At 43.4% G+C, this 22,633-nt stretch overlaps 2 protein-coding genes and 1 long non-coding RNA gene across 3 annotated transcripts in view; 1 reads left to right on the top strand and 2 right to left on the bottom strand.

The window, feature by feature from the left end:
- Positions 1 to 587, top strand: part of RNF149 (ring finger protein 149) — a 47,139-nt gene extending 46,552 nt beyond the window's left edge. Inside the window, exon 7 of the mRNA XM_018554146.1 lies at positions 279 to 587. Within this exon, the coding sequence (XP_018409648.1) occupies positions 279 to 343 (65 nt within the window). The 3' untranslated portion in view covers positions 344 to 587. The remainder of the gene's footprint in view (positions 1 to 278) is intronic.
- On the bottom strand, positions 513 to 5,202 carry LOC108785131. Its single transcript, XR_001941113.1, has 3 exons — positions 5,191 to 5,202; positions 5,133 to 5,135; positions 513 to 601 (listed from the first exon to the last, which is right to left on the bottom strand). It is a non-coding gene; the product is annotated as an uncharacterized LOC108785131 (long non-coding RNA).
- Positions 5,203 to 8,681: 3,479 nt separating this feature from the next.
- On the bottom strand, positions 8,682 to 18,083 carry CNOT11 (CCR4-NOT transcription complex subunit 11). Its single transcript, XM_018554124.1, has 7 exons — positions 17,647 to 18,083; positions 15,315 to 15,479; positions 14,673 to 14,825; positions 14,228 to 14,430; positions 11,504 to 11,706; positions 10,646 to 10,742; positions 8,682 to 9,290 (listed from the first exon to the last, which is right to left on the bottom strand). Exons 1-7 carry the CDS (start codon positions 17,960 to 17,962, stop codon positions 9,093 to 9,095), a joined length of 1,335 nt encoding a protein of 444 aa, XP_018409626.1. The 5' UTR covers positions 17,963 to 18,083; the 3' UTR covers positions 8,682 to 9,092.
- Between the last annotated feature and the right edge of the window lie 4,550 nt (positions 18,084 to 22,633).

Raw genomic sequence — 22,633 nt, 5'->3', positions numbered from 1 at the left:
ACAACACACCCTCTTCCTGAAACCCTCCCACCAGAGGGTAAAGGATGTTTTTTGTTTACTTTGAGGCTTATGCATCACATAGTAACTGGATTTGGTACTTGTTTAGACTTTCATACAGGAATCTTTAGATATTCTTTGAGGCTCATTCCCACAGATGCAAATCCAGACGTATGGTCATACAGTGTACAAAGTAGCAATGAAGCCTCCAGATTCTGAATGTTAAAGAATTGAATGTGTAGCTGTATTTGTGTAACATGGAACTGTTCTTTCTTCTGCAGATGATCTTGGCAGTGAGGATACAGGGGAACAGATACAGAATTCTGGAAACTCTTCTTCTCACTAGCCTTCCTCACCTAGGACCTTTCAAGACTGTGCTAGAACTTGTTTCTAATTTTACGGGTTTAAACAAGCCATGAACTGACAATTGGTTGAATGAGAGGAGGATGGCAGGCCTACAACCTTCTGATACATACCCCTTTTGTGTTCTTAATATTCAAACCCCCTTTTCCTAAAGAAATGCATATGGCACTTGTTACATGTTCTTTTAAGGTCAAATGACACATTAATATGCAGATCAGGCTCTGATCACACAGGGGCAAAACTTATATATATTCTGTAATTTATATTGGACTGGACTGTCATTGTAGCAGCATGGAAGTTGGTTGTGTTTACGTTACCAGCTGCACTTGCCTCCTCTCTACATGTAATCATGAAAACATGAACAAAGACCCAAGGAAAGCACTTTTTCAAGAAGAAGCTATGTGTTCTGGTACCTAACCCTTGGTTCATGATGGCGCTGATTCTGGATATCTGCCTCAGGAATCTGTATAGACTGCAGCGATGAACAAGTTGTGCTACTTGTGATCCACCTCCGAATCTGGCCCCCTACAGCGTGATGAACAAGCTCTCTTCTGCTGGATTCCACTCCACTCAGGAATCCGTGCCCCCCGCCTGCAGTGATAATGCTTTGTTTTGGATGCAGCTCAGGAATCTGTGTGATTGCCGTGATTCAGAGGTTCTGTTGTAGTGGATAATCATGTAGACATGACAGCACTGCCCAGCTTTCTGTGGATAACTCATAACTCGCTGATTTATTTTCGAGGTTTTCGCTCATTATTTAGGGGCATATTTATAAAGACCCGGCTGATCTAGGCAGGTTTTCTGTGCTGGAGTTGTGGTGCATTCACTGGTAACATTTACCACACTTCTAATGCGGCAAATTGTGTTGTTGGGAAATTATTTTTTGGGGGCAAATGTTAAATGTACAGTAGGAGTAATTTTCTTTTGCTGTGAATTTGTTTATATGGCACAGGCTGGAGGAGCTTCTGCTTTCACTTAGTCTTATAATTATCAGGCCTTGGAAATGATGTCCAGATTTTATAAGATATTCATTTTTACATAATACCAATTGTTATATGAATTTATATAATACCATTAGTTCATAAAGGTTTTTATGATACAAAAGAAAACCCCTTTAACATAATAATATGACTTGTGGGGCAAATCAAATCCATTTCTGTTTATTTATATATCTTTTTTTTTTTTTAATGTGTATTATATTGAAGTGAATTGTATTGCTATTGCCCCTTACATTTTCACATTCCTTGATGTGTAGCCCGTTGGCCATAATGAAATAGAGGTTTTCATGGCCTATAGGTTTGGGAGGGGTTTTTTTTTTTCATACAATCAGTAATGGCTCCCCTTGATTCTTCCTGCTTTCGCAGAGTTGTGGGAAAATGTGTAAGGGGTTAATTTATGTTTCCGAATCTTACCCAAAAACCATCCTAGAGAAGCGGAGCTGACTAAAGCCAATGACTGTGAATGTGGCATTACCTACAAAGTACAAAATCCACAAGCAGCATGCACAGCACAAACAAAGCCTTATTCCTATGCAGCTGCGGATCCTCTATGACGGGGTCTAAGATATCCTTGGTGGCAGGACCAGATTGCTGATACCGCCACACTACTTCAGCATCACATAGGTTGTCCAGAGGAAAAGCACAAGCTCCAAGTACAATGAGCCTGTTGGAGCCTTAGAGTAAAGTAACCAGACCTACCTTGAGACTCCTTCTCACTAACTTAACCGGTAATATGAAAGGGCAGCAGATCCTCAGATCGGACCAGATCATGAGCCATCTTTGATCTCCTAAAGAGCCTCCCACACCAATGATTTGCCTAGCAGGTTCTGTTTGGATGTTCTGGGATAGGTTCCATAGGGCAAAGCCTTGCATGTCTTTAAAAGTCCATCTCAGCCTGGCAAATGTACAAAATGAATGTGTCTGAATAAAGTCACTATTGCCATCCTACAAATAGGGGAAAAGGACAGTGAGAACCTTTTCCATTTAGTGAAAGATTTTGGCGGATGTTAGGCACATTTGTATGTGCTCTATATGGTTGCTGAGCTTGAAACAAGAAATAGTGACCAATGCTAGAGAAATACAGAGGCTGAGCTTCCCAACTGTGTCTCTGACATCAATATCTTGAGACCCTGACCTGGAACAAGTATGCAGATAAGAGGGTCATATTCAACTCGGAAGTCCTGATCTGCATCAGTTTCAAGTTACTGTCTATTATTCCTATTGAAGCCAGTGGACTAGCATGACAGCCAGGTATTTTCAGAAGGGAAGTGAAGAAGGCAGCCTCCATATTTTCTTACTACAGTTTTCAACAAAGCTCAAGTCCAACCCAAACTCCTGTCCTAGTGCTTTATAACTAGGGTGAATGTCTTTATAAATATGCCCTTTAGTCTGACCAAAAGCTGCTGATTTTCATTTTCCTCCCTTGTTTACATTTAGACTTCAAGCAAATAACATCATTCTAGCATTATGTACTGTGCTGAGTATATACACAATAAGAGGGATTAAAGCCTTTTTATTAGTTGTAATAAAGCTAAATTGTGTTTTTGTGTTGTTTGTTTTTAGATTCATACATTATGGTCTACACACCGGTTATCACTGAAAGGATTTTTGTTACTTTAGTTCCTCTGGAAGTCTCTTGTTTATGGCAGTTCCTACAAGTTTCATGTTACTGTTTGCCCTCAGTGGACACCCTTACGTAAATGTTGTCACATATCATTGTGTAGTCCATCATGGGAGATTGACCAGTATTTCTGGTCCTGGTGACTACGCCGAATCTTTCTCTCACATGACAGCACTGGTACTTGGCTGCTGAAAACCTAGCACTGTTGCATGGGGGCGTCATCCCTAAGTTGCTCCTAGTGATCAAAGTGTTGTAAGAACCAAAGTAGGAATACCTTAGGAATATTTTCCATGGGAGTGTCTTCCTTCATATTGGTACTTGATACCAAAATACCAGTATTGGTGCATCCCCTAGTCACAGATCAATTATCTTAACTGCAAATTGCCTGGTTAGGCACTTTCTGTGTGGATGTGTTTTCCCACATGAATAAAAGTTTTGATATGTATGTATTTGAAGGTTTACTATGTTCATACAGATAACTACCATGTTCTGTAAGAAGTCCCAAAGTTAAAAACTCTAAAATATTTACTACACAACACTACAGCTTCAAGATGCTATTTCCAAAATGTCAGGTAATCCTTTAGTCAAGGAACATTGCAAGTCAGCAACAGCCTTTGCCATTTCATAGCTGATTTATTATCTGGTTATCACAATGAGGGCAGGTCCAGTATTAGTCATTTTATTAAACATGCTTAGGAAGTGATAGCGCTCGTTATGAACACAACTAGGTTTATGTCAGTTCAAGAAACAGATTACAACATGCCTATAGCACAAAAAAAAAAAGTAAAATGACTGATGCTAGTTAAGGTGGCCATACGCTTTTTACAAGTCTTGCGAGGGTTGTAAAGTAATTTTAAAAAAACGTACGATCTGCCCATCTTGGACAGGCAGATTGTACCAAGGGGCGGGCTTCCGCTGACTGCAAACGGGTAGTGTGCGTGTGCGCACACCGGCCCGTTCGGCAGTTGTCGAACAAGCTGGCCACTAACCCACCGAGAAACATACGATTCTCGGCGGACGTTAGACGTGCGACCGTACAGAAGAAACGGTCGCACGCCTTCCATACACTTTGCGATTATTGTACGATCGCGGGATTTCCCCACGATTCTCATACAATAATTGTACAGTGTATGGGCAACTTTATTTTTCTTGGCATCTTCAACGACAGTCTAGAACTTGGGGTTTCCGTCAGCTTACTGGGACAGGAGAGGACGGTTGTGGAATGCCTTGCCCTACTCCACCTTCTCTGTTTTTATTGTAGATTAAAGGTAAATGTACTAAAAACACAGTTTTCGGGTCATAGATATGCAACTATCTTGTAAAAGAAAATTGAGGAAATGGGCTATTGGAGATAACATGTTAAAGGCATATTATCAGCCCAGAGTTTCTAGTGTTAAAAATAAGACCCCTAATGTAGTTAAAGGAGAACTACGGGGTTAAGGCTTTTCCCCATAGTTCTCCTAAGGGTAACGGGAGGACACAAACTAGCGTGCTCCCGTCACCCTAGGCTCAGTATACCGCAAGCTGTAGCTCGCGATATACTGAGACGCCACAGTATACCACGAGCTGCTGCTCACGGTATACTGAGACGCCACAGTATACCGCGAGCTGCTGCTCGCGGTATATTAAGACGCCGCAGCGGATCCCGACAATTATGTCTGGATCCTCCCAGCTGCGTGACTGACAGCTGGCTCTGCCTATCTAGAGGCAGAGCCAGCTGTACCCGTCCCGTCCGCCAGTCAGCGCTGGCGGATCGGGTAGGGGGGAATCCAGCCGTGACAGGATTGAGAGGTGAGCGAACGCTGGTATGTGTTCGCTCACTTCCCGATGAACTGAGCCGACCTGTGAGTCTCATTGTCACAGGTCGGCTAGAACTATGAGGTGAGTGAAAAGCACTCACCTCATAGTTCTCCTTTAAATGTCATATTGCATATTATTATGAAAAAGTATCAAGTGCAAGTATCCGTTCATAGCGCATGATCATCTCACAAAGAATGCTTTATTCACAAGAATAAGGGCTTGTTCACACCAAATCTGCATGAGTTTCTGTACGTGCAGTGTGTTTTGACGCATTCCAGGCCGTTGAGAACAAAAACAAATGTTTTGGTGCGTTCCAGAGCAGAAAAAAATAGGGCATGCTGCAGTTTTTCCACATGCTCTGGAACTGGACGCTGCGGTGTGAACTAAAGCCCAGAAATACCATTGGAATACATTGGATACAGTTTTGATGCGTTCTTTAACTGCTCTGCACTTGGTGTGGGCTAGCCCTAAAAGCCCCTGCAAACATAAAAACAATCCCCTTGGGGATAAATTGACACCTAGAATCCAAACATTGCACCACCAGACAATATAGGAGTCACCCCCAAAAGTAAGTCAAATGGATTTCAGGTACAACTTGGAAAAGAATGTACACGGGCTGCTAGTAGTATTTAGACACATGAAACTGGACTTGTCATTTTAAATATAACCTGTACCGCGCCATACCAGTGTTTTATCTAAAGTGTAAATATTCTCAATGGATCAAATATTTGTGAAACATATTCGTTTATCCAAGCTGCTTTTGGGTGGCAGGAACATACCCAACAATAGGCACACAAGCAACTCGGTCACATTAATGCATTGACCACAGAAGGTGCCAATTTGTAGAAACACCCAGTTCTAATCTTTCCTGGTGCCAGGAAGTCTACAAGTGTTCTGGACCTTTGCCTGGTATGTGCAGCTCACCATAGAGGTATTCTCTCCTCTGGTATTTTAGCTAAATGACATTTACAGAAAGTCAAACCTTCAAATTGCTTTCCTTATTACATCACACAAAAGCAGACTACATACACACACAAAAAAATACACAATGAAATATAGACAGTACATTTTGTCAGAGTTTTAATAATTATACATTAGAAATTGTGATTTACTAATTTGGCTGAAGCCAAATATTTCTAGAACATAGTCCAGAAGGCAATAGTTTACATGCACAGTGATGACTGCCTAATATTTTGAATATGATCTGCATGAATAACCTATCCATCACTGGAACCAGTGCATATTCATCAATGTCTAGCATCTGATTAATAGAAGAGGGCAAAAATGAGCATTATTTAAAGTACAGGTTAACACTAACCCATTTTCCCTGGCACTTCTATTCCATACTAAAATCCGACACACACCCACACACATACACACACAGTGTTTACATACCTCAGTAGCACAGGCTTTTCTGGCAGAAATCCCTTGTCTCTCTGTTGGCTGCACATGCTCAAGACTTGTATGGGCCTGTACTTTGACAGTCTCAAAGTCAAAAGGATTTGTACCATATAATAAGGGTTGGGCAACTCTGGCCCTCCAGCTGTGCTTTAACTACAAATCCCCAAAATGCCTCTGCGAGTCATGCCTGTAAAAGTCAGTCTTGCAATGCCTTCTAGGACCTGTAGTGCCAAAACAGCTGGAGGGCCAGAGTTGCCCACTCCTGCCATAAAGGCTGTACTACAGTGGTAAATTAGCATTTGGGTTCAGTAAGGAGTAGTTAAGGAAAGTTGCTTCGCTTTAGTTTTGTTGCCCTACTAATGTTATATAGTTTTAGTTGATGAAGAGTAAAAAAAAAAAATATGATAGTTTGGTATAGGTTAAGGCTCCTCATACATCACTACGCTCTCTACTGCTTGTAGAAGGAAACCTGTAGCGAGAAATATGCAGGCTATGGTTAATGACATCATTTTTAACATGCTTTCTGGCATCAGTTGTTCAGGGCATGGGCCCGGAAAAGATGGGCAAATTAGGCTAGTGAAGGAAGGCTACTATCCTTTTTTTCAAGCCAGTGTCAAAAAATGGAATCCAATAGGTCAAGTAGCTTTACAGCTAGGCGACTAATATTAACCCCTTCATGACTGAGGCCCTTTTTTCATTTTTTGCACCCATGTTATATTCCACATTTTAGGCCTGAAAATGACATAAAACCCCCCAACATTATATATTTTCTGAATGCCAAGACCCTATAGAATAAAATGGTGGTAGTTGAAAATTTTTATGTTGCGCAATATTAGCGCAACTCCTTATTAAACCCCAAAATTTAGTGACAGATTTAATTAAATGCCCCAAAACACAACAAATTACCCATTTTTTTGAATGAAATATAAAAGATGAGGTTACAACGAGTAAAACGATACCCAACATGCCCAGTTTACAGATTGCGTGCGACCGTGAAACGGCGAAAAACTGCAGTACCCCAAAAAGTCAATAAAAGACGCTTTAAAAGCCCCCACAGGTCATCAATTTAGAGATACCCCAAAATACTGGCCCTAGAATTATTGCTCTCACTCCGGCGTGCACGGCGATACCCAACATGTGTAGCGCGTTCGTCGTTTTCATGCGTAGGCGCACCCGACGCGTGTTTACGTGGCGACGCGCGTGATCGCGGGGGACTTTTACATTTTTTTTTATTATTATTAGATTTCTTTTATTTAATTTTAAAAACTTTTTTTTTTTTTTTTTTTTTTTACTTTGACTGCTATCACATGGGGGGGCTTGCAAGCCCCCCCATGTAATAGCAGATGGTGGTGACAGGTCCTCTTTAAGGTGATGCTGGGGGTCCAAAAGACCCTCAGTGTCACCTTTACACTAGAAATGAGCTATTGAAGTGCAGATCGCACTTCAATAGCTTAGACCTGGGCTGCAGGAGCCCAGAACTGACAGCCCAGGGACCGGAAGTGATGCAATCTGCATCGCTCCCGGTCCCATAGAACGGGGAGGGGATCGATGAACGGAAGTTCGTCGACCTCCTCCCCAGCTCCCAGCTGACACAAAGATCGCCGGGCCCGTAGGAGGGGCAACGGAGCTCGGCGGGGGTGTCCGGCCCCTTCTTCGGGACGCAGAAGCGATCTGGCGACAGGTAAGTCGCCAGGATCGCTTCTGTTGTAAAGCCGACAGTCGGCTCTACAAGTTTAAACAGAGTCCCGGCGGCAAAAGTCACCGGGAGTCTGTTTAAACAGCCCCAATGCTGGCGACGTACACTGTACGTCGTCAGTCACGAAGGGGTTAAGGCATAGAGCAAGGTCAACACTAGGAGCCTGCCCCTACAAATACAGGGTACCAATAAATAAAAGTCTGAATACTTTTTAAGCAGATTACCTCTGTGGTTGCTAGTAGCTGAAATCATTTCACATGCTGGCTTCATCCATGGTTAATATAACAATGGTTGGAGTGGACAATACGTTAAAATGTAGAGCAGGTAATCTACAACACGTGTTGAACTAAAGTCTCAGCCAGTAGAGATTTGGGTCTATTCAAGAACTAGCACATGTTAAAATATATACACGTTGCATATTTACAGATTTTTCCAATACCACCTCATACAGAAACTTTCTCTGAGAATACCACTTACTGAAAAAGTGACAGTAAAAGTGTGCAGTACAGGAAGCACTCCATCATACATCAGTAGGTTTCAGCCAGACGCTCCACAAGTAAATTATAATTCCACAGAATTCAACATCATCGACTCTAACCAGCACAAGCCACCTGCAGCTGGAAATGATATAGTGGGAGCAGAAACGAGCAAAGCTTGGAGTGCACGGAAACCCTCTTCTCAAGGTTATCACATATACAGATTGGAACAGATTGGAACTTGCATGATTACAGCAAAAATAACCAAGGCTCTGAGAGATGAAAGTACAGACCATGCACAGGAGACCAAAAGTCTTTTTTTAATAAAGAAGCTGCTATATCAACAGCTCAGTTTTACAAGTGTCTTAATAAGTTCACAAAGTTAGATCCTTCACAGAACAAGGCCTGTTTTATTGGTTTACGAATGCTGAACCGAAGCACATTTACAAAATGCACATGGAAAGAGCTTTTAGAAACCATCCACAGGCAGAATTATCTCTACAGATAAGATTCTTGCAATAAGTTAAACTGTACAAGTGGGGACCAAAATCCGATCATCAATCCACTGGTATTCAGTGTCTGGAGCTGAGCTAATTAATAAATGGATATACTAGTAGCAGCATACGTAGGCCACAATATGCTTGTAGGATAGTCCAGGATAGAGGATACTTGACAAAATTAAAAGAAAAAAAAAAGTCATTATGTACAAGACAAAAGTTCTCAGGTAGTGTGCCGGTCTCTTATTTTGCCGGTTTAGCCTCTTGTGGATTTTCTCCAGTGTCCAAAGTCTTCAGAAGTCGGAAAAGGCCGGCTGCTTCCCGTATTCTGCTGAACTCTATACAGAAAGCCTGCACCTCTATAAACAAGTCCTGGACATTAATAATTTTGTTTCTAATTAAAGACTGTAGAAAGACACAAACCAGTCTAACCAAGCGATTCTGCAAAAGACAAAGAACACAGCTAAAAATCAACCAATTAACATCTCAGAATATAAAAATAAGCAACATGGGATGATAAAGATACAATCCTTTTACGTAAGGGTCATTGGAAAAACCAAGATAGCAAAGTAGCAGCAATACCCTTATTTCCCACTTAAAGTGTATTTACAGGAAAAACTTTTTTTAGTTTTGGATAGAGTGGGGAAGGGATAGACTGTCAACTTTTTATGATTGTCTGTGCCTGTGTTGTGAAGATCCACTCCTATTTGTTATGGTGACCATTGTCACCAGTAGTGATGAGGCTGGGCTTGATGCAAACTCAGTTTGCCCGAGTTGGCCCAAGCCCGATCAAAACTCTAATTACCACCCCCTCCTCTCGACCCAGTCAGTTGCAGGGAGGCTCATCCCCCACCCCTAAAAAGTTTTGTCCTTGCATACACTTTAATCCTGGTCTAAAGTGCATGTTTTAGCATGCTTTACATGAGTGGTTCTCAACCTGTGTAACCTCATGACCCACATTTGTCCTTGCTCAATAGGTCGCACCACACTGGAACGAACGGCACTGCTGTACCGCGCATTCCGATGCAGGCGATCGGAACTGTGGGCAGGATATGCAACTAGAACATATGGTAGGTGCGATTACATGGTACAGGGCATTAATCGCCAGGGCTGTGCGATTAACGTACTGTACTAGTGTTAATGGGCCCTTAATAACAATGACAGACACACATTAAATTTAAGAATAAAAGCGCATCTACCCAGTCTCCCAACCTTATGAGAACCGGAGTGGATCCTCAGCTTGGGGTCCAGTGTGGGCTGCTGTGTTGTCACAGCACTCCATCCATATGTGCATTGCTTTTACAGCTCCCTTGCGCACACTATAAAAGTTCCAGGAGCCAGAATGTGACGTCACTCCGGTCCAGGCACCTCTACAAGGGCATGCAAAGGAGCTGTGAGCAATGAGGAAGAAAAAAAGTGTCACCAGCAAAAATGGTCAAGTGATTGTCTTTATTGACACGTCATATTTTTGTCACAGTATGTGCAAAACTTCACCAGCAATATATAAGCACACATACAGCGCAATAACCCAATGGGAGCTGTAAACAACGAATGCATACGCCATACCTCAAAGCCCACCCCAACTCAAGCTGTCACTCAATGCCGGACAGCATATTTTGAACGGCTGCTCGGAGTGAGAACTGACAGTGCTGTGCTAGGAGGAGGCTGAGGAGTCTCTAAACTAGCACAGTGGAAGGCACGCAACAACAACCCACTGAACATGGGGTTGCGACCCACATTTGGGTCGTGACCCACCAGTTGAGAACCCCGGCTTTACATTCATAGAAAACTCCTACCTGCATATATTTGTCCTTAATTTGCTCACACGTGGATATGCAATTTGATATATAAAGGTGAATAAATTCAGGAGGAAGATCAACCGCAGTGGTTAACCTGCAGAATAAAATGATAGGATTACGATGGATGCAAAGATGGATGGAGAAGAAAAAGAAAGACACCTTCATCTTAAAACATTAGTGTTATAGACCGCAAAATGATCAGGAGGGGAAGGCCAGTTCCGTTGACAATTGTTAAAGGAAATCTTTGACTTGGATTCTCACTACACATTGACCTTTCTGATATGCCTCCTTAACCCTGGTTGGTGTCTCAATACAAAAATCGGAGCCAAGCAAAATTTGGAACTTTCCTAATTCTTCAAATACAGGTTTTCTGTAAAGCTAAGCTCCAACCATAGATAATTTACTGTTAACATTAATACAAAGAAGGGAATTTTTTCAAACTGGAGCTGTCACAATTAGGAGCAGTTGCCCGTAGTAACCAATCAGCTTCTCTCTTTCATTTTCAAAAGCTTAAATTGAGAGAAGCTGATTAGCTGCTATGGGCAACTGCTCCAGATTCTGTCTGCTCCACGTTTGATAAATTCCTTCCAAAGTGTTTAACCTGTAAGCTGCCCGTTCTCTGCACGAATGTTGTCCATTAGAAGCCCTTACAGGGTAGGCAGAGTTATGGAAAAGTACAAGCAACCTATTCAGGATTCCTTCTACCTTATGGTAGTGGCTATATCCCTAACATGGCCACGTTCCTAGCATCTTGGTGACAACTTGTTAGGATTCTGAGTTTATCCAACGCACTGATTCTAGATTAGCAGAAGGTCACAATGGGTAGCAACTTTAACAGAAACAGACACAACTCACCGATTAACAACTTCCATTGAATGTAGCGACATGTCCATGTTGACCAGAACTGAGAAATACTCTGTGATCTGACTTGACTGCATCAGCTTTAGCAACATTTCAATTGCAACCAGGGGATTGTTTTCTACCAGGTCTGGAAGCTTGGCAGGAGTAAGGCCAATATGATAAACCAGTTTGGGGTCTTTTTCTAACTCTGCAAGGAGCTGAAGAAAAGAGGAATTTGTTATTTTTATTAAGCAAATAGGTTTTGTTTAGATATAGCATTGTGATTTGAGGCAAAACAACCATTTCAAACAATGCTGAATTTCTGCTGAAAAACAGTAATGGTCACACAACAAAAGTAGGAATCTGGCCAAAAATACATTTAAACTGGCCTGGGACAGAAAGTCAGGAAGTACAGCAATAGTACTATACGCCTGGGGGTAAGGAAGAACACCGCTGAAATAAAAGCTCAAAATCAGGTATGATTACAACAGATGATTTTGTCAAAGTGTTAGAGGCTGCAGCTCTTCTCATCTAGTTTTGTACAAACATATATTACAGGCTTAAAGGGTAATTCCACTTTCCCAGACAAATGAATTTACCCCAACCAATCTGCCCCTTCTCCCTCCGCTGCTCTTACCTATCCACGATTGCTCCTTCGCCTCCACGGCTCCTCGTGTAATATCCATACTCTGTACATGGGGCTGCAGTCTTGCGGTATGCATTTCAAGTGTTGCTCACAAAAGGCGTGCTCTCATTTGTCAGCGAAGCCATCCGACCAATGAGCAGCGCTTCTTGCTAACTGCTGAGCACAGTCATTTGCTACTGAAATTTAACATACACAGGACTGCAATCCCTTTATATCAGTTCCTGACCAGGTGCGGATCTGCAGATGCGGTGCTACTGATGCAGTGCGTTTTTGTCACGTTCCAGTTAGAGTGCTGGAGTGCGGCTTTCAGTATGTTAGCTGCAGTGCAGTGCGCTTTTGACGCGTTCTGCGTTTCCTGACCGGACAAAATGTGACATGCAGTATTTTTCTGTCGTAACCTGAACGGACTGCGCACGTGAGAACTGTAGCCCATAAAACACATAGGGATACATTGGGATGCATTTTTAGTGCAGGAGCGCAGGGATCAGGTCAGCACAGAAAACGGACGTCGTGTGAACAGGCCCTTAAACAGGGTTACACACTCCATGTCTGGATGAGACATGGTAAATGAACCACAGGGGTCCCATTATCGTTTAGCACTCCAATGGCAACTTTCTGCAACTGTCAGGGGACTGCTATTGGATGTATCAGTATTTACATATTAGAAAAACTGCAGCAGTAGGGGTGAGCTCTTCTTGCTTACCTCCATTCCTGAAGTAGGCAAAGCTGAAAACACCAGAGATATAGATGATACAAGAAGATTGTTGTACTAGCGTGCATTTACCCAAAAGCAAATGCTGTTTATAATTGCCTTTAAAATTCAGCCCTGTGATCCCAGACCTTTACTACCTGCACTGAGGGCCACATTGGTTGCTCCAAGATCGCACTGCCTTGTAACTAGAGCTGCAGCTAACGATTATTTAAAATCGATTATGTCGATTAGTTGTTGCAGCCCTACTTGTAACAATACGAGGTTTAACCCACAGTTACTTTTTCTGTAAAGTGCACACACCTATCCTTGGCAGAAAGTGCAAGAATGTAGCACAAAAAAAAAAAGGGAGCTCCCCAGCTATGATGGAAGCTTTAACTAGATGTTGGGTGAGTGAACTTGCCTAAAGCTGGCTGACTTATCTAGCTTTTTTCTTTCTTTCTTCCAATCTTTTGTTAGCCTTAAGCTGGCCATACACCTTACAATTATCTGCAGATTTTCTGTGGTCAGATGGAAATATGCAACAGATTCCTCCATCTACACTTAACTGTGTGGATGGAGGAATCTCCCACTGGCCAAGCTTCAGGATCTTGCTAGTCGGCCCCGCTGGCTGTCAAACTACCTGAACAATGCCGGCATCCAATCAGACAGTTCAGGTATTTTGATAGCCAGCGGGGCCAACTAGCAAGATCCTGAAGCTTGGCCAGTGGGAGATTCCTCCATCCACACAGTTAAGTGTAGATGGAGGAATCTGTTGCATATTTCCATCTGACCACAGAAAATCTGCAGATAACGTATAGGCCAGCTTAAAGGAGAACTATTAGATGAGTGATTTCCACTCTCCTCATAGTTCTAGCCGACCTGTGACAATGAGACTGTCACAGGTTGGCTCAGTAGATCGGGAGGTGAGCGAACAGATACCGGCCTTCGCTCACCTCTCGATCCTGTCACGGCCCTCTGCCGTGACAGGGGAGGGGCTGGATTCCCCCCTCCCCGCCGCCAGCGCTGACTGGGAACGGACACGGGCGGGTACAGCTGACTCTGCCTCTAGATAGGTAGAGCCAGCTGTCACTCACGCAGCTGGGCGGATCTCGACATCGATGTCGGGATCCGCTCCGGCTGCGGTGTCTCAGTATACCGCGAGCTGTAGCTCGCGGTATACTGAGCTTAGGGTAACGGGAGGACGCTAGTTTGTGTCCTCCCGTTACCTTAAGGAGAACTATGGGGAAAAGCCCTAACCCCATAGTTCTCCTTTAAGGCTAACACAAGATTGAAAGCAAGAAGCTAGATAGTCAGGCCAGAGCAAAGTAAAAAAAGAAACCTGAAAAGACTCCAGTACACATTTACAATGAAATCCTATCCACAAATAATTTAGAGCAAATACCTGTGTCTGCTGAGGAGAAGACAGTGGACTTTTAAATGCCTTGGCCATGATGCGCTTAATTTCCACACCAGTGCTATTCTTTACGCACATTGATTTGTCCCATTTGATGGCATGATCAGGATCAATGGGATTCAACCAAGCAAGTTCATCATCACAGATGTGTAGAGGAGGAGGTGGGCGTATGAATTCAGGACGGAAGTGGCCTTAAAAAGAATGTGCTACAATGAGAACCTTACCAATGGATTAAAGAAATACAAACAATTAAAAATATCCTAAATTTTACTACAACGTTATCCCGTACCTTTTCCCAAAAGTGAAAATGCGGATAATTCTCGGAATAGATGAAAGCATCATATAACCACACAATGACCTCCAAAATGTTATCACTGCACCAGAGAAAAGACAACAACCTGACATTCGGATATTAGAAAACAAGGTTACATACTTTCAATCGGTGGCTTTGGACCGCTGACCAAAGCTTCTGTAATCTGAGAAGCAACGGAACTGTCAAAACCAGAATTCGAGGAGTCTGGGTCAGGATCACTTAAGATGCTTGGGAAGCTGGCCTTGCTCTGAGTTGGAAGTTCAGACTGTCGTTCTAAAAAAACAAAAACATCATCAAAGCATGGGCTCATTTTAAGACATTTTGTATCATTTGTTTACTTTCTTTTGGAACCTGAACGTTTACCAATATATTTCCTTTTCTAGCTTTTGTTTTATGATTTCATTTCTCTACCAGTCATGACAATGAAGTGCAGGAGGAGATGGCCACAGCGCGACTCTAGGAGATGAAGTTGCTACTTGCATAACAGCTTCAAGAACAGAGGTACCCAAACTCCAGCAATGGTGAAACTAAAAATCCCAGCATGCATCCGTCTCTAGAAGCCATGTCTCTGGCTCTCAGAGTCTTGCAATGCCTTATGGCATTTGTAGTTCCAGACTAGCTGGAGGGCTGAAGTTTGGAAACCTTTATTCTAGAAACTCTGGAAGCAATATAAAAGTAATGCAGAACCCTCGAATTGCCTTCTTTTTTGGTCTGCTGACAGTGTAGTAGTGTAAAATGCTAAGAGTGGCACATGCCTCTTACCTGCTAGTGCCAACTGAAGTCCACTGATGTCTACTGGCTGCGCCAAATTCGTCACGTCCATGACAGCTATCTGTCTAGGTGTCTTTTTAAATAATTCTCTAGGTGGTGCCAACATCAACTGAGAAAGGAAGAACTTTTCAGGAGGTGTAATTGGTGGCAAAAAACCTGCAGAATGAACACATCTTTAATATTAAACAATGTGCAACAAATATGAAATAAACATTTTATAAAACGTGGTTAAAAGACTGCAGATGCAACAGTCTGAAATATCAGAAACAGCCTGGATATGAATACCAATAGTAATTGTCTACATTATCCAATCACTAAACGGTACCACAGATGGAAGCCATTCCTGTGATTCCAGCATTCAAACTAAACCGGGGTTTCTACTTTTCTGAAGAAAGTTGGAAACCTCTTTAGTCTGAAATAAAAAGAAACCCGTTCAATGCTACAAAGAAAGCCAAGCTGCTCAAAGTCAGAAGCCCCCAAAAGTTCAGATTAGCTGTAGGGCTGCAACTAACGATTATTTTCATAATCGATTAGTTAGCCGATAATTTTTTTCGATTAATCAGTTAAAACAAAATACCATCCTTAATTTAACATTAAATACGTGGCAATACCTGACATGTGTAGCACAATTCTCATTTTTCTATGTAGGTGCACCCGACAAGTGTTTCTGTTACTGTACGCGCGTTTGCAGGGTTTTGCGGGAGTCACAAGCCCCCTATGTGATGGCACATTGGAGGTGACAGGTTCTCTTTAAGGTGACATTAGGTATCTTTTAGGCCCCTATTGTCACCTTTTCACTTCACTGGATTTAGCTGCTAAGGCAGCTGAATGTCAACACAGCATGCAGTGGCTTGGAGCAATAGCCAGCCTGCTATTGGATATTTTAAATTGCAATAGTAGGCTGGCTATTGCACCCGCCCACTGCTTGCTGTCAATCAGCAGAGGAGGGAACTGAAGGCGAAAATTCTCCTTCAGGTCCTCCTCTGCTGATTGACAGCAGGCAGGTGCAATAGCCAGCCTGCTATTGCAATTTAAAATATCCAATAGCAGGCTGGCTATTGTTTCCAGCCACTGATGGGAGACTTGACGTCGGTGTTCTATCAATCCCTCGGACTCAAGTCTGAGGGATTGAAAGAACACTGGCAGAAGGGGGGGCACAGAAGGGATCGGTGAGGGTAAAGGAACGCAGCGGAGGAGGAAGAAGAACGGGGCAGCAGCTGAGGTACAGCGGGGCGGGGGGGGGAGGCAGTGGTGGAATGCAGTCACAGAGGTCTCTCCTCCCCGCTGGTGTCGGCTGCAGTGGTCTGTGTCCCCGCTGCTTCTGCCAATAGAGTTGGAGATTGAAAGGGACACAGACCGCTGCAGTCAGCACCAGCGGGGAGGAGAACTGAGAAGCAGAGTGGTGGGAACTAATCGAAAATCATCTAATCGATGATGAAAATCGTTGCCAAAGGCTCTCATTATCATTTATAATCCATTTAAACAATTAGTTGTTGCAGCCCTAATTAGCTCCCAAAAACAGTTTTTTCCACTTTCCACATTGAAATGTATCTGTAAAAAATATATCAAGGCAACAGGACTTGTTGTATTTTGAAGATGTTTCACTGGTCATCTGACTAGCTCTCTCAATTCTGAATGACTTCAGATTCTCTGGGAATATGGTGAATGTTGCTCCAATCAACATTATTTGTTAATCAGTCCAGCCTTCTTTTTTTTTTTTTTTTAAAGTAGACCTGTCACTCTGCCCATTGAGGGAAAAGTGATAGGATTTCTTGATAGCCTTTTTTCAACATCGGCTGATACCTTCTCTGTGTTACCTTCTCTGTGTTCCCTGCACTGAGTTCACCAATCACAGGCCTTGTACTACCCCTTCTATCCCACAATGCAGTGCTCAGCACCTGTGCAGCTACCCATCAGGCTCAAGCACTGTCACATAGGGGTATAGATAAGGTCATAGGTCATGTGTAATTTCTGATATCCACCTTACACTTGGCCTGTAACCAAGGGTTCCAGCAGGTGAAAAGAGTGACAGGGAATGTCAGAATGAGTGGGAGGGGGACCATCAGGAGAACCTGTCACCTTGCCCCGAACAGTACAAGTGGCAGGATTACTTTAAACACCCAAGGGACAGTTTGGAAAACAGTTCTCTGCTTTTAGGTGCCATATAAACACAGGCTTTCTTAAAGAAAGCGTAGGTGAAAAGGGTTGTGAAAGTAGATTAGATTGTAAGCTCCTTTGGTGCTCTAGGTATATATGAGCCCACACGTGTCGCTCATGGGTCTGTTCACAATTAAAAAGGAAGGGGCAGGTGGCGAGCCCTCACCTGACAGCAGCCTCTCGGCCTCCTCTCCGGCCGGTGGGTTGAGCAGATGGGCGAAGATGGCGGCGAAGGGGTTGGCGGCGAGCGGCTCGGTGCGGTACATCTCCCATAGCAGGTAGAGGGCAGTGAGGCGCTGCGGGGAGGTAGGCAGGAGATCCGGCTGCTGCAGGAGCATCACCAGCACCGAGCCCACCCGGAAATGGTCGGCCTTGGTGAAGTAGTGGTGGAAGGCAGTGGACAGGCCCTCGAACGTGTTGCTGCAGGCCTCCTCCGTCAGGATGCCCAGGAGGTTCGACAGCTCCTTCCCGCCGAGACTCATCGTGAGGCCGGTGACCAATACAGCAACCACCGCTAGCCTGTCTCTTCTTGCATGGGACCGGGAATACCAACACACGGCGATGCTGTTGTAGCCTACTTGAAAATGTCTTTGTCAATAAAGTTTTTTTTTCTCGGAAACACCGGCAGTAACGTAATAGTCGGAACAGCCAGGGCAATCCCGATGCGTGCGCGTTCCTGAGCCACGGGCTGAAAGACTGCGCATGCGCTGGGAGAAAGGGAGCGTGCTCTTTGCACAGTGAGTTGTGTACTGTGTGTATGCGGCTGTTCGCTGTATTGGAAAGAATAAGAAAACTTCTGAGGCCAGAAAGAAGGAAACCTTTAGGCACATGCGAATGTAAACAATGGACGCATCCCTGCCTGCTTTGAGAAGAAGAAAGAATTCACATGCAAAAAATGAATGGCTAAACCCAAAATTGCTGCTTTTATAGTGGCTTTTGAAAATATCAGATGCAGAAATGTAGAGGTTAGATAAAAGGTTTACTATAGTATAATGCTTTTCAGAGTTTATTCATACATTTTTATAGAGATCTATACCTCATTCCAAAAACAGGGACGACTGAGAAAGAAGGACAGATTTGCTTCACAATAGACTCCTTAATCGGTCCTGTTCACTACGGATGAGCTCAGGTTTAGGGCCTGTTCACACGACGTCCGTTTTCTGTGCTGACCTGATCCGTACGCTCCTGCACTAAAAATGCATCCCAATGTGTTTTATGGGCTACAGTTCTCACGTGCACAGTCCGTTCAGGTTACGACAGAAAAATACTGCATGTCACATTTTGTACGGTCAGGAAACGCAAAACGTGTCAAAAACACACTGCACTGCAGCTAACATACTGACAGCCCCACTGGAACGCATCAAAAACGCACTGCATCAGTAGCACCGCGTCTGCAGATCCTCACTTGATATCATGTGAACAGGCCCTTAGGCCCTGTTCACATGATTTTCAGGTCCGGATAAGGTGCGGATCTGCAGATGCGGTGCTATGTGTTTTGGTCGCGTTTTTAATGCGTTCCAATAAAAAAAAAGATTTTTTTTTTTTTGCTGGAGTGGGGCTGTCAGTATGTTAGCTGCATTACAGTGCGTTTTTGACGCGTTTTGCGTTTCCGGACCGTTTCCTGACCGTACAAAATGTGACATGCAGTATTTTTCTGTCGTAACCCGAACGGACTGCGCACGTGAGAACTGTAGCCCATAAAACATATTGGGATGCATTTTTAGTGCAGGAGCGTAAGTATCAGGTCAGCACAGAAAATAGACGTCGTGTGAACAGGCCCTTAGTCTGAACTTGAGTCTGTCCAGGACCCAGAAGCAAGGTGTCAGTGCAAATCCAAACAGCTACGGCCAGGCCATTCTCTTCCCTGCAGCTGCATGTAAACAAAGGGGGCGATGCTGGTCAGATCATTGACCTTTTAAAGTGACACTAAACTCAGGAGTTAAATCTTAAAAATACATTCAAGTACCTTATCTATTAACAAAAATTAGGGCTGGTAATGATTACAATTTTCGTGTTCGATTATTTGGACATCGACGTCACCGGACTCCTCCCCCTTCCCTTCGTTAGCCGTCACCGGACTCCTCCCCCCTTCCCTTCGTTAGCCGACGGAGCCACTTGGGGAAGGGGGAGGAGTCCGGTGACGTTGATGTCCCTGACGTCACCGGATCGCCAAAGGGACTCCCGGAAGCCGGCGCAGCGGTGAGTGTTTTCATTAGCGATCAAAATAATTTTAATCGATCAAAAAGTTTCACGATTAATCGAGAAATTTATCTTTAATTTCCGCGGCCCTAACAAAAATGTATCTTATTTGTTTGTCAGTCGGCTGTAAATCCTCAATCATCTCTGAATTGGTGCCGGCACTGTCCTTCCTTCTGGAGGGCGGCTACTTTTGCTCCCCATGATCCCTGTGTGTGTTGTAAAGTAGCCACCGCTCCAAGCTCGCTCCTGTGATGGACACAATCTCATGTTTAGTTTACTAATTTGTATTGAGATTGTAGTCCATCACAGGAGTGAGCTTGGAACAGTGGCTACTTTACAATACACACAGGGACCATGGGGATCAAAAGTAGCCACCCTCCAGAAGGAAGGACAGTGTCAGCACCAACTCAGAGATGATTTGAGGATCTACAGCTGAGTGATACACACATAAGATACATTTCTGTTAATAGTTAAGGAACATGAATGCATTTTTAAAATGTAACTCCTGAGTTTAGTGTCACTTTAAGGCCACATGGCCATGTTTGGGCAATGATGTTGACCTATTGTGGCCATATAAGGTCAATGATGTCACCAGCATCCCACCCCTTACGTGCAGCTCTGGGGCATGCCCCGGGATTTACGTGCAGCTGTGGGGCATGCCCCGGCACACAGCTGATTGGGTCGGCACTAACAGCTTCTTTATGGCTTTGGACAAACTCAAGTTCGGACCAAACCTAAGCTCATCCCTACTCTTCACTATAGTTTAATGGAATGTCAGTTTTCTTTGTCCATCAAAAGGCAGGCTCTATTCTAGGAACACTTAAGGTATCCCCTTTTAGAGATAAGGAAACTGGTGGTAATTAAGACCTAATTTATCTTGGAGTAATTTGTGTCAGATGTGAATTTCTTATCGCTCCTGACACAAATGATGAAAAGATGAAATCGGTTGCTGGGATGCTCTCAGCACAGTATCACTGGTTGCTAGGCTACTGACGGCACAGCATCATTGGTTGCTAAGCCGCTGTTTAGTTGCACAGCACCATAACAACCAATGATGCTGTACAGGCCAGTCCAGGGGATAATTATGCCCTGAGGATGGATTGCCCAGTATGGACACTCAGTGGCTCAGGGCCTCATTGCCAGCCCTCATTATGCCTCCATGGGACAAATTCATGTATCTGTTTTTAATAGGTACGTGAATATGTCACAGGCACAGGCATTTGTTATGCAAAGGAACAACAGAATTCTAAAAAGTGTTTTTGTGACACTTTAGGAATTCCAGGGTATATGTCTGTACTCAGATGATGCCATAAAATAAGTTGTATCAGTACTCAAATCTCAGTACTTTGTACAATTCCAATGTAAAATTATGACAATTTGTAATTTACATCTTTTATTGTAAACATTCAATACAAGTCTGTTGAAAACCAAATGAGAGTCAATCCCTTCAAGTGAGGATTAGTTGGATGCTATGCATGAAGAACAAATAAAGTACAGCATTGTCCCCCCCAAAAAAAGAGAAGGTATTTGTATATGTCTTTAGTGATAACACCAATTAAAACACAAATTAAAGTACGGTTGTCATTCCCTAAGCTGCAAAATGTTTCAGCCTCATAAGCATTACATCATAGTTGCTAACATCTGAAAAATCAACCAAAAAAATAAGGCGCATTTAGCACATTGTCGGCTGGATACTTGTGTGTGTGGCCAGTAAAGTAGATGCTGTTGTCTTAAGGTGCCCATACACCTTAAAACCATCGCACGACTTTCATCCTGTGATGGTTGTAAGGTAATTAAAAGCTCGTTCGATCTGCCTATCTTGGACAGGCAGATCGTACTTGCGATCATCACAAGCCCTCCCCGCTGAGGGCTAGATTCCAATGCTGAGCGGGTGGCTACTGACGGCACAGCATCATTGGTTGCTAAGCCGCTGTTTAGTTGCACAGCACCATAACAACCAATGATGCTGTACAGGCCAGTCCAGGGGATAATTATGCCCTGAGGATGGATTGCCCAGTATGGACACTCAGTGGCTCAGGGCCTCATTGCCAGCCCTCATTATGCCTCCATGGGACAAATTCATGTATCTGTTTTTAATAGGTACGTGAATATGTCACAGGCACAGGCATTTGTTATGCAAAGGAACAACAGAATTCTAAAAAGTGTTTTTGTGACACTTTAGGAATTCCAGGGTATATGTCTGTACTCAGATGATGCCATAAAATAAGTTGTATCAGTACTCAAATCTCAGTACTTTGTACAATTCCAATGTAAAATTATGACAATTTGTAATTTACATCTTTTATTGTAAACATTCAATACAAGTCTGTTGAAAACCAAATGAGAGTCAATCCCTTCAAGTGAGGATTAGTTGGATGCTATGCATGAAGAACAAATAAAGTACAGCATTGTCCCCCCCAAAAAAAGAGAAGGTATTTGTATATGTCTTTAGTGATAACACCAATTAAAACACAAATTAAAGTACGGTTGTCATTCCCTAAGCTGCAAAATGTTTCAGCCTCATAAGCATTACATCATAGTTGCTAACATCTGAAAAATCAACCAAAAAAATAAGGCGCATTTAGCACATTGTCGGCTGGATACTTGTGTGTGTGGCCAGTAAAGTAGATGCTGTTGTCTTAAGGTGCCCATACACCTTAAAACCATCGCACGACTTTCATCCTGTGATGGTTGTAAGGTAATTAAAAGCTCGTTCGATCTGCCTATCTTGGACAGGCAGATCGTACTTGCGATCATCACAAGCCCTCCCCGCTGAGGGCTAGATTCCAATGCTGAGCGGGCAGTGTGCGCTTGCGCACACCGACACGTGCGGCATTTGTCTCCTGAGAACGCTGCTAACCCGCCGAAAATCGTACGATTCTTGTCCGGTTTTCAAGCCTGCTCGGGAGACAAAAGACGTGCGACCGTACACATGGGCGTCCCGAGGCTGGGTG

This window comes from Nanorana parkeri, unplaced genomic scaffold, assembly GCF_000935625.1.
Source record: "Nanorana parkeri isolate BGI_ZX_2015 unplaced genomic scaffold, ASM93562v1 scaffold143, whole genome shotgun sequence".
Lineage (NCBI taxonomy): Eukaryota > Metazoa > Chordata > Amphibia > Anura > Dicroglossidae > Nanorana > Nanorana parkeri.
Note: the sequence above shows the minus strand (reverse complement) of the source record. Positions and strands in the feature narration are given on the sequence as shown.

Bases quoted from the DNA above. Each gene is read 5' to 3' on its own strand.
- CNOT11 (XM_018554124.1), bottom strand. From the start codon at position 17,962: ATGAGTCTCGGCGGGAAGGAGCTGTCGAACCTCCTGGGCATCCTGACG. The intron at 14,826-15,314 runs GTAAGAGGCATG...TTGTTTTTTTAG, and splicing joins ACTTCAGTTGGCACTAGCAG to AACGACAGTCTGAACTTCCA. The intron at 10,743-11,503 runs GTGAGTTGTGTC...TTTATTCTGCAG, and splicing joins TCAATGGAAGTTGTTAATCG to GTTAACCACTGCGGTTGATC.